Below are 12111 nucleotides of genomic sequence, written 5' to 3'. Positions count from 1 at the left end.
TGTGACTGCACACTGGCTATTAATGCAAATGTGATGAAATGGTAAGCATTAAAAAAGTGCCCTCTTCATGAAGCATTTTAGCATATTGTGTTTAATTTTAGGAATCATGCAAAGCCAGAAAACAATTAGGGGAGATTTTAACAGGGATAAATGCAAAGATATAATATCAGTGATATTGCTATTCCATGGGTGCACACCTAGCACATCTGGAATATATGCTCCTGGTTGATTCTCCATATGCATGCAATCATCTCTGAGTCCAATTAAAGGAATACAATCCTTTGCAAATGGTAGAAGATTACAGTAAATCTTTCTTTTTTTACTGAAAGTCATCTTTCATAGCAGTACTGTCCAAGTTCCAAGTTAACACCACATGATTTTCATCATCCATTGTCAGTCCTGATGCCTCATTTACAGTTATTATATCTAAGACTATTGCCAATTCTATACTCTCCTTGTACTATTACCATCACATACTAAGGAAATTAATCCTCAAGAAATTCACTATAATTAAAATCTTCTATTCAATCAGTAAACAGAAATATACTCAATTATGTTAATTGATATAAAAAGGTAAATATATATTAAAAGACACAATATGAGAGACATCCCACCAACTGAGTGAGCCTCCCATGATGAGACTTCTGATATCACAGAGGTCAGATAATAATAATACATATGCACTAATAATAAGAATAATAAGTTTATGGCATTGGTATATGACTTCAGATAAATATGATATGAGGAAAGACTTAAAAATTGCTGGAAGAGCAAAAGAGTCATGATTATGAACTTGAAGCTGCACCATGATAGGCATAAGTTGAGAATACAATTAAATTAATACAAGCTATGAACAGGGGTCCCCTGTAGTCCTAAAAGAAACAGTGCCAGGGCTCTACCTTGGAAACAAAACTCCAGAGAATGAAGTGTGCCATTATTATTCTTGCAATGGCCATATACTGTCTTGTTTTGAAAAAAATGACAAGAGCGGCAAGCTGCTATTTTTTGACCAAAAGCTGGAAATGCGTTATAAATTATAAGTCTCATTATTATAATTCTTATAATTTATTATAATGAATTCAAAAATTTCGATAGTTTTAAAAAAGTACCAGGGCGTCGCCCTGGCCAAACTACACCCCTGGCTACGAATACAGTTAAATGTGTACCAATTTTTGATAGATAAGAGGATTCATAGTTGATGGATGAATGGATGGACCAGAATGGATTTGATGGCAAATGAGAAGAGGTTGTTCTGTTTGTGACAGAATGAATGTGAAGAGATAAGAAAACTAGAAACTTTAGGGTAGAAGCATGAGAGTTTCGGTGCATGTATATAGTGATTATACTGATGAAGTCAGTGATGTGAACTGTGATTTTAATCACCATGAGAAATAAATAAAAATGCAGATATGAAGAAGCAATGGTGAAAATACATGCATCTTGGAAGAAAAGTGACAGATGCAATAATGAGAGTAATGGGAAGGGTTAGTTGAATGAACACAGGCTAAATTTACGTGGCTCCTGACCACAAAGGGTTTTCTTTTTAATTTTATTTATTTATTTATTTTAGTCTTTCAAGTTTGTACTAGGTTTGCCTAACAGCTAAGGCTAGCCAAAAGCACCCACAGAGGGCACCTCTCATAGGACTCGAGGCTTAAAACAGTCTGTTTTCCATTGTCCAAGCCCTGGTTCAATCAAAAATATGTCAAGGCAGTCAAATAAAAAAATTCATCTTACTGCATGTGGCTCACATCAAGAACTCCAGCTTCATACTCTGCCTATACCAAAGCATGCAACATATGCAAATCAGTCATCAGCAGACCCAAATCCAATTTCATAAAGGCCACTAGCAGAAAACTTGCCTCCTGTCCAAATGGAAGTCATGATTTCTGGTTGCTTGCTAAGGCTGTTGGATGCAACTTCATCTCTCCTGAACTTCCACCTATGTCTCATTATGATGGCACCACTGTTACTTCACCCAAAGATAAAACTGACCTCCTGGAATCACTCTTTTCCTCTTTCCAAGGGAAATCACCTCCTACCATACAAATCAAAGCAACGTATGCCTCCTATAGTCATTTGATAAAGGCATGTTCTCAAACACTGTGCTCTAGACCTAATACCAATCCTACATTGTCTCTATAATTTATTATACATATCTAGTATAATATCCCAAGGCATGAAAGCAATCTCATATTCATCCCATTCCAAAAAAGGGTGATAGAGAAAGGCAACAATTCCTCCACTACTTAGAGGCCCACAAATTAATCAGTTACCACCAGTACAGATTCTGCATTCAAGATCCACAGCTGATTTTGTAGCTTACATCACCCACCTACTGGACACCTACAATGGAAAGGTTCTAAGAAACTTGTGCTGTCATACTTGACATTTCCAAAATTTCGTCCATGTGTAGCATCAAGTCCTACTAATGCAATATATCCTGGGAACTTCAAATCTCTTTCTGAAAATCACCCAAAGATCCCTTAATTCCTCTGCTTCTTAAAGTATAACGCCCCCCAAGTGAGTATAAAGCATTCCACTTGTGGATGTCAAATTTCAAAACCTTACATTTAGTTGCATTAAACTGATATCTACACCCACCTCTCCAGGCTATTCAAATCCTCTTGGAGAACCAAAACATCAGCACTAATGCTAATAATCCTTCCAAGCTTCACATCATCTGCAAAAAACTCAATATCTTCCCGTAGTCCCATGACAATATCATTGACATAAAGATTGAATAGTAATAATCCCAGTGTTAAACCCTGTGAAACTCCACTTGTAACCTTCCTAATCCAATGTCTACCAGAATGCCAGTTACCAACCCAATTCACTAATCTGATATCCAAACCCATATGTTGCAACTTAAAAACCAACTTGTTATGTGACACCTTGTTAAATGCTTTTGTAAAATCTAAAAAAACGAGTGTATTGTCTTACCCTTATACACTACTCTTGTTACTCTATTATAAAAAAGTAACAAGATTACGAAAACAAGAACACCTTTTAACAAATCCATGCTGACCTAAGTAAATAATATTTCACTCATCTGCCCAATTCTGTATAAGAGTTCTTACCAATTTCAACAAAATCTTAACAACTACAATCAGTCCTATAGTTTGATACTCCATTCTACCACCACCCTTATGTAATGGTACTATCTTACCCACCTTTCACTCTACAAGAACCTGTCCCATTACAAGACCTTCATTAAACAGTCAAGTTAATGGCACTGTCCCTTAAAACACATAGTGACATTCCATCTGGTCCCCCTGCATTACTGATAATATTTACCATTCACTATTCGAAATACATCTTCTTCATTCACTTCTAACACTTCACTACTCCTTATCCTTCTGAGAATAAAACTTGCTGTGCCAAGGTTGGAACACTCTAATAAAGTGTTCATTAAATAGCTAAACTATGTTATCTGCATTGGTCACCCAAGTGCCATCTCAATTCAGGATTGTAATCTGTTCACAATCATTTTTCCTCCTACTTACCACACTGTGAAAAAAAAGTCCTTGGGATTCTCCTTGGATTGCAGCACCAATCTCCTCTCATATCTTAATTTTTCTCTCCTTACAAGTTACTTTCCTACCCTAGACATATTCCTCATGGAAATGTTCTCCATCTCTCGCTTTATATGTCTTCCATAATGTCTTTTTCATTTGCAATTCCTCTTTAAATTCTGTTGTTAAATATGACTTCCAAATGACTTCACCCAAAAACATTACTCTATTTACAGCCATTAAACTAAGGTGTTTGTGCAGTCCATAGTATTCCTCCTCCAAAGGCCTCCATAGGAACAATCAACTATGTATTTTGTCCTGTTAGCCTCTACCTCACACTCATTTGACTCCAGATTGCTTTATCTTCTTCACTCGAGGTATATAACTGTCACTGCTGTCAATAATTTTTTCTCAGTAGTTCCCATGCATTGCTGACTTTTCTTCCTTCAAATTCTTTCATCTGTTGTATTGTAAGCTGGTTTCTAAGTCAATGATAATTGCCTGCCATATAATTCCATATAATTTCCTTCTGCCTTGATACCTGTACATGCTAATACATCCTCCAAGTCAGGACTATGGTCACTTTCACTTACTGAGGGCAAGTATGAGATCTCAGTCACAATCAGTTCCTCTGGTGCTATGACCAAATCAAAAACTTTTGATCCTCGTGTTCTCTCCAACCTATGCTGTCTAAGAAAGCTGTTAAGAAATCATCAACTATGCTATGAATAATGTAGTCTTTAAATGCTGGTGGGCTGGGTGACAACATGTTAGAACTGGCAGCTGCCATATTGAATATGGTTGATACAACTGTATACAACACTAAGACAATAATATCTAAACAAAATACCATGCCAATCATACAAAAAACTATAAATTTCAATAGTGCAAACTTAAACTGTATTGGTAATGAAATAAAACACAATAAAATCCATCATTACTTCTAATACACATATTTTTTTAACAGCTCATGTCAAACAACTGTGTATGGCTTTGCATGCTAGCCTCACACTCATTTCCTTTTTTTCCAGATATGAGTGTGAGGTTGAGGCTAACAGGACAAAATACACAGTTGATTGTTCCTGTGGAGACCTTTGGAGGAGAATACTGTGGACTGCACAGACACCTTAGTTTAATGGATACATATGGAGTAATCTTTATGGGTGAAGTCACCCATGAAGATAGACTGGATGAAGTAAAAGATATAATACAGGAGAAGGAGGGAAAGAGAATTTATAGAGTGAATCAGGGAAAGCCATCCCAAAGGCAATGTTAAGATGCAGCTAACTATAGGCCAATCAGCATCTCTGGAGTGGTTGAGGTATTGCAGAAGCCAGTTATGACCCTCAGCAGAAATCAGTGGAATGATCCTCTATAAAGGACAGCATGTTTTGTTCATAATAGTTCTTGCTTTACTAAGTTGTTTCATTTTATAACAGAGTGACAACTGAGTTAGACAAGAAGAATGGATATGCTACATTATTATGGGAGTGATGGTACTTGACAGAATACCATGAAGAAGGTTATTGTGTAAACTAGTATGGATGGAGATGCCAAAATATTTAGGCTTACAATACACCTATGACAGTGGAATATCACAAAGTAATGATGGAGGGGGCTAAGAATAACAGAATGAAAGTGATTAGTGAGATACCACAGGGTTCTATTCTTGGATCAGTGCTGTTCAGTTTGTATATTAATGATACTAGGAATGGGCTGGAGGATATTGTTTTCTCATTGTTTTCTAATGCTGAGAGATATAACCAGAATCATTTCTGATGCATAATCATTGCATGATGCGAATGGTTTTGGTACTGTAAGCAAATGATAATGAGTGTCACTTACACTTCCAAGTGCAAGGTTATGCATTTTGGATTGAATATACTACTTGAAGTTACAGCCAAAGTAACTACAAGAATGAATCCAATAATCATGTCATTAGGTGTTCTCTAGCCAGTTTGCGGGATGAAAAAGTAATTATTACTATTATTATTATGTGACACCTCCAAGGGGTCCAAAGACCCATCAAGGGAGGGCACCTACTCTACAACTCTCCATCTCCATCACTCCCATCATCATCTATACCAATGGCATCTACTGCCCACCACCACCACTAGTATTTTTTTTTTGTCTGTAAATTGCATATGTTCTGAAGTCTGATTTGTCTGTATGCAGGATGAAAAACCCAAGTTTCTTGGAGAAAAAACACTGCTACTTGTGTATGAAATTGGCTAACTCGCCTTCAATTGAAAAAACCCATATTAAAATTCCTCCTGTCACAACAAGAATTGAACTTAGACCTTTTCCAATCAAAGACCACACCGTACTATCGTTCTTCCAATTACGCAATGGAGGCACTTGTAATTTCTACAAGGGAAACTCTGCCACCTCCATATGAGACTTATTTTCAGTTGAACAATCTTATAAAGGTTTCTTGCATCCTAAATGGGATTCAAAATCAGATCTTCCCAACTAAAGGACAAATGTCGTATCATAATGGAAGTGCTTCCTTCGAATAAAGAGACTGTATAATATTGATAATATGTTTCTGTGATAACACTGTTATAAGGATAATACTATTAAATTATTGTAAAGTTGCCACAATGAATAATTATAATGCCAAAGCAAACACTTGTATGAATAAGTTATTCTCTCTCTTTATGTGGCATCAATAAGAACACATCTGGATCACATGTTTAGATATAGTTCCTTGAGTTCCCTGATTGGGGGGGGGGGGATATGGAGACAATGAAGATGATTCAGAAACCCACAACTAGATAATATCATACCAACCGAATGCAGTTATGAATATAGTCTAAGATTTTCCATGGCATATGCTGGATGAGAAGTTGCTAGTGGATGTAATGGGCATTCCTTCAGTAAATTAATTCAAGGATTAAACATGAATATTGATAAGTAATGTGTAAATGGACAACTGCCATGATGAATTATTGTGCTCCCTACAAATGTATTATACAATGGAGTTATATGAAGGAGTTATACAATCTGTATAACTAGTTGAAATGTTCTCCTTTATTCTTTAGTGTGAGTGTGTGTATTTGTTAAGTGTTGATCCTTGTAATTGATTACATGAATTTAGTATTCTATAGTTTACTGCAGTTATGTGACCTCATGACTTTCCTTGTTATAGAATATATGTACGTATGCTGCTAAAGACAACTCCTACTCACGATGAAATTTACTTTACTCAAACTTTACCACGAGTGCTGCACTCATGGTAAAGTTTTATTCTGTTCCAATTTTCATAAAAAGTTATCTGCAGTTGGCATATTTATGTTATCAGTTTATTCAGTATTAGTATAATACTACATAATCATCTGTGGTATAAAAATTTGTTTTAAAAATATCGAAATACTTCACAATGTAGTGCTAAACAGTAATGTAAGAAACATTATCATTTACTTATTAAATCATACCTTTGATGCTGCTTCAGCTACTTGCTGTGCCTCATGAGCGATGTCTCTTGCAGCAATGGCATCTTGAATTGCTCCACTGAGGGCATCTTCTGCATCACGAGTTTTATCTTCAGCATTTTGAATTAGTCTATGAATCTGAGGTACTTTCTTGAGGGCATTATCAGCCTTACCTTTACTTTCTTGTACCTGATTGCCAAATCCTAAAAATTAAGTGATATTTCAGGATGGTAACTACTTAACATATAAATATCATGAAATATTTATTAACTGGCATGTAAATCAGAATATATGCAAATAAGGTTCATGTTGTAATATATAAGTAACTATTTTTAAGTTTGTTTCAATCTATAAGGGACTATACATGGTATTAATATACTCATAGTATATTAATACCATGGGTGGGATATGAATAGATGATCTGGGAACCCCTACTATATAGACGACACATGGTACTTTTTTTTTCCAAACCACTTCAGGCTTCCAAACAAGTAGGGCAGCAGTCTCACACTAAGTGATGAAACCAGTTACTACTTACAAGACTTACAAACATTCATGCTATAAATGATTTTGAAGTAGGCTGGAAAGCAGACATTATCCACTCACCCAATCAGGCCAGTTGACTAGATTCCTAAATAAGAAACATATTATTCCTGTTATTATTATTTCACTAGATCCAAGTCTTTCACAAGATCCAAGTCTTGGTCAAGGAGCATTTATAGGAGGTTATGGCTGACTGTACACCTAGTCTGAATTGTAAAACAAGTAGGGATTAAATGGATGAATAACACTATTAAGCTTGAGCTGCAAAAAAAGAAACAACTGTGGAGGGAATTTAAAGAGAAAGGTGACCTGCAGGCACACGAACGGTATAAAGCGCAGGCCAGAAGGGTAACAAGTGTGGTAAGAAAAGCAAAAGCGAATTATGAAAGGAAACCAGCTATGCAAGCTAAAGAGAATCCCAAACAGTTCTTTAAATATGCTGCAAGCAAAAAAAAAACTGTACACGGCAAATGATTTTAAGGAATGCCGATGGTAAGGAGGTCACTGAATCAGTGGATATAGTGGAATTACTGAGTGAGCACTTTGCAAGAGTATATCATCCAGGTGGTGACACTGAAAGAATGAAGGAACCATTAGTTTATAGGGGAATTGTGATGAATGAAGTGGAGGTGAATAGCTTATTACAGAACCTTAATGTGAATACATCTGTGGGATCGGATGGTATACTGGCACGGGTCTTACGTGAAGCGGCTAAAGAATTATCAGTGCCCTTGACCATGTTGTTTAATCTGAGTCTCGGGTCTGGTTTAGTCTTGAAGGTGTGGAAAGAGGAGAAAATAGTTCCACTGCATAAAGGAGGATCCAAGACTACTGTTGCAAATTACCGACCGATCAGCATATCAGGAATATTGTCAAGGTCTTGGAGAAAGTAGTCAAGGGGAAAAATACAGGAATGGATTGATGAAAATGAGATACTGTATAGGGGGACAGCATGGCTTTGTGAAGGGTAGATCATGCCTCAGTAACTTGCTCAAGTTTTATAACATGGTGACGGCTGAACTGATAAGGGTAATGGGTTTACAGTGATACTGCTGGACCTGGCTAAGGCCTTGGACATGATACCACATGGAATTATAATCCGTAAACTGCAACATATGGGAATGGATATAGGGTTGGTGAGATGGATACATGGGTGGTTGATAGAGAGATATCAGAGAGTAGTTTATTCAGGAGTAGAATCCAAAAGACGGCCTGTGACTAGTGCTGTGTCGCAGGGTTCTGTTCTTGGACCACTGCTGTTTAATTTGTTCCTTAACGATATAGGGAAGGATCTAAGAGGAACAGTTCATTTGTTCGCTGATGATGCAAAGTTGGGTAGGGCAATAGTGAATGCAGAAGATGTCAAAATCTTGCAGGATGATTTGGATGGATTGGAGTTCTGGGCTAAGGAGAATGGATGTCAATTTAATGTGACAAATGTAAGGTTATGCATTTTGGGGTGAATAGATTAGCAGCAACATACCACATTGGTGGAACTGTACTCCAGGAGATTGATAAGGCCAGGTAATTGGGAGTGTTGGTGGATAGGGAGATGAAGTTTAGGGGACACATTACAAAAGTGGCTAAATCAGCTCATCAAATCACTTGGTTGCTAAAAAATACTTTGACGAGCAGAGACAAGCAAATTATTGTTCCTCTGTACCAAGCCTTGATAAGACCTCATCTCGAATACTGTGCCCAGATTTGGTCACCTAGGTTTCTTCTTGATCGGAAGGAGGTGGAGAGGATCCAGAGGCGAGTGACCAAGATGAGAGCAGGTCTATGGAATGAACCTTATGAGAACAGGTTGAATATTTGTGGGTTGCAGAAATTGGTTGATAGGCAGAAAAGGGGAGATATGAATGACATTCAAATTGCTGAAGGATTTTTAGAGGATTAATTCAGAGGATATTTTTGAGATCAGGACTGGTGGTGGGAGAACTAGGGGACATTTATGGAAGCTGGGCAAGAGTGTTAGAGCTGGGTTCTTTACTTTTAGAGTGGTAAATGAGTGGAATAAGCTGCCAGAGTCTGTTGTGGGTGCTATGACAGTGAATGAGTTCAAGGCAAGGTATGATAGATATTGTGAGAATGTTGAATAGTTGTGTGGACATGATGTTTAGGGCCTCCTTCGATGAGTCTAAGGACTCCCTGGAGTCGCCCGTAATAATAATAATAATTAGTGATGGCACTAATGCAAAACTTGATTTCACTATTCAATAATTGCTTCATTAATGATAATTTCATTTACATTTTATTAATTACAGTAAGGTCTCTGTTTATATGTGCTCAATTTATGTAGACTCAATCTTGCATTACCTGATATTTAGCCATTTTCATTTCATTTGTGCATCTCACTCAAAGTAACATGATTAGAAATATTCATGAAGAATGTGGTAACTAAAAGCTGAGAAAGAGCAAAAATTGACTTTAGCCTCTAAACAATTCCTGTGTGATTTGCTGAAAAGACCATCTCTGTCATTAGTCTTTTGTGCTGATGTTCAACTAAGCATTGATGTGTTGTTTATAGTGACTTCAATTGGTGAGCAGTATTTCAAAAAATTTTATTAATAAAAGTCTATAATGGTGCACATTTGATTTTGAATTGCTATTAGTTAATTCTGATTGATTATTAGGGTAAGTTGCCACCCTCACCCCTTGTCGAATTAGAAATGAATTAATGTGAAGATGATGATCCTACTCTTCTGAAAGATCCCCAACACCTAAAAATAAACAAAAAATTCACCTAGGTATTATTTGCATAAACTTTTCTACAAGAAAGGATTGAACATTATATGTTTTCTTGCATTATAATTAAAAATATTATTTTTAATTAATAGTTTTCCTTTTAGAATACTCATTTTTATCCTGTTCAACAATACTTGGTCACTCTTTATTTCAGATCTGTACATTCTTGAATCTATATTAGGAAATCACTATCAACAATAATGTAATTGATAATACTTTCATGTGTTGCACATGCTCTCTCTCATGTGAATTTATGAACAGTTAAAACATTTTAGTAACAATCTGTGTCCTCAGTAGAAATCCAGGAAGTGCTTCTTCTTATTATTATTATTATTAGCTTTGCCCTTTTCTCCAAATTTTCCTGAAACATTTCTGTAGCTCTGGATTTCACTTCCTGCTTTACTATTTAGGTCTCCATCAAGAATCAGGTCTTTTCATATTTCTTTCTCAGACTTGCCCTAATAACTTGAAAAATTAATTCCTTTGCTTAGGGAAGAAGCAAAGGAATGAATTTGTCTCCTTCTGTGGTACAGTTTTGAAATTTACCCATCCCACAACTCTTGAAACTGACTCTCGCTTAAAAATGTTTAATTCACGTTTAGTTGAACAGCAGAGCCACTGCTCACTTTGATACTAGTAAAAAATACCATACTGAAAAAAAAAATCATCTTGTATTATTATTTATAAAGACCTGGGTTCAATTCCTGTCTATGATCGCTTAAAAATGCTTAATTCACGTTTAGTTGAACAGCAGAGCCACTGCTCGCTTTGATACTAGTAAAAAAATACCATACTGAAAAAAAAATCATCTTGTATTATTATTTATAAAGACCTGAGTTCAATTCCTGTCTATGACCTAAGGAACTTTATCTGGTCTCTTTTCAACTAAAGGTGAGTTAGCCAGTCTCAAACAGAGGTAGAGGATTTTTCCACCCAGAAACTTGGGTTTTTCATCCCTCGGAACAGACAAATCAACCCCATGAATAACACACATGGATCTACAGTCATCAAATAATATATATATATATATATATATATATATATATTATTATTATTATTCATTATATTATGTGAAAATTAAATCAATAAACTTAAAAATATTTGTGGAAAAACACATATATATGATTGAGTAAATTGTGTTGCAAATGCAAAAACATTTTTGTTGCACAAAGATTTAAAAAAAAAATAATAATAACTAATGTAGATTAAGGTTGAGAAAACAATTGAAAAAAATTGTAAGCATGTTATTTGTAAGTGGCTTTGCTGCAAAGACACTTCCAAATTTCAGCAAAATAATTATTATTATCTGAGACCTCCAGAGAGTCAAGGACTCATCAAAGGCTATAAATATATAAAATAAAAAGACCTCTATCCCTTTGCCAGCAAAGGTTGGTAGATTGGTAGAGCCTCTGCTATTAATGGCTCAGCAAAAAGTTAAGCAAGGTTGAGAGTGGTTAGTAGTTGGAAGGGAGTCAATCGTTCGATGCTGTTGGCACACTCTCCCTCGATGATTCTTTGGACTCCCTGCAGGTGTCACATAATAATAATAATAATAAATCATCTAAACCAGATGTCATACCTTCCCTTAAATTCCTTCACACTAGATGCACTTACTATCCCTAAAGACAAACTATTCTACTCACGCTGCTTTGTGAGAGAAAATTCCAAGGATCCCCCCCCCGTGTTCTTTTCCTACCTTCCATATAACAAAAAATTTCATCAGATGCTATCCTATAACACCCCTTCAAAAGTTTATAGACCTCTATCATATCACTCACTCATCTTTCTCCTGTTAATCAGAGTCTGTAATCTACATACTCGCATCTGTACTCATAATCTCAATCCCATAATCTGGATATAATTTTTGTAAC

The 12111-nt window shown here is 36.0% G+C and overlaps 1 protein-coding gene across 1 annotated transcript in view; it reads right to left on the bottom strand.

Annotated features, from left to right (window-relative positions):
- LOC150092398 (laminin subunit gamma-1-like) overlaps positions 1-12111 on the bottom strand; it is a 245090-nt gene that overhangs the window by 23295 nt on the left and 209684 nt on the right. Inside the window, exon 20 of the mRNA XM_090415061.1 lies at positions 6953-7152. Within this exon, the coding sequence (XP_090271187.1) occupies positions 6953-7152 (200 nt within the window). The remainder of the gene's footprint in view (positions 1-6952; positions 7153-12111) is intronic.

Source organism: Typopeltis vanoorti, chromosome 26, assembly GCF_054136105.1.
Source record: "Typopeltis vanoorti isolate ZY-2024b chromosome 26, IOZ_Tvanoo_1.0, whole genome shotgun sequence".
Taxonomy (NCBI): Eukaryota; Metazoa; Arthropoda; class Arachnida; order Uropygi; family Thelyphonidae; genus Typopeltis; species Typopeltis vanoorti.
This window is presented reverse-complemented; position numbering and strand designations above follow the sequence as displayed.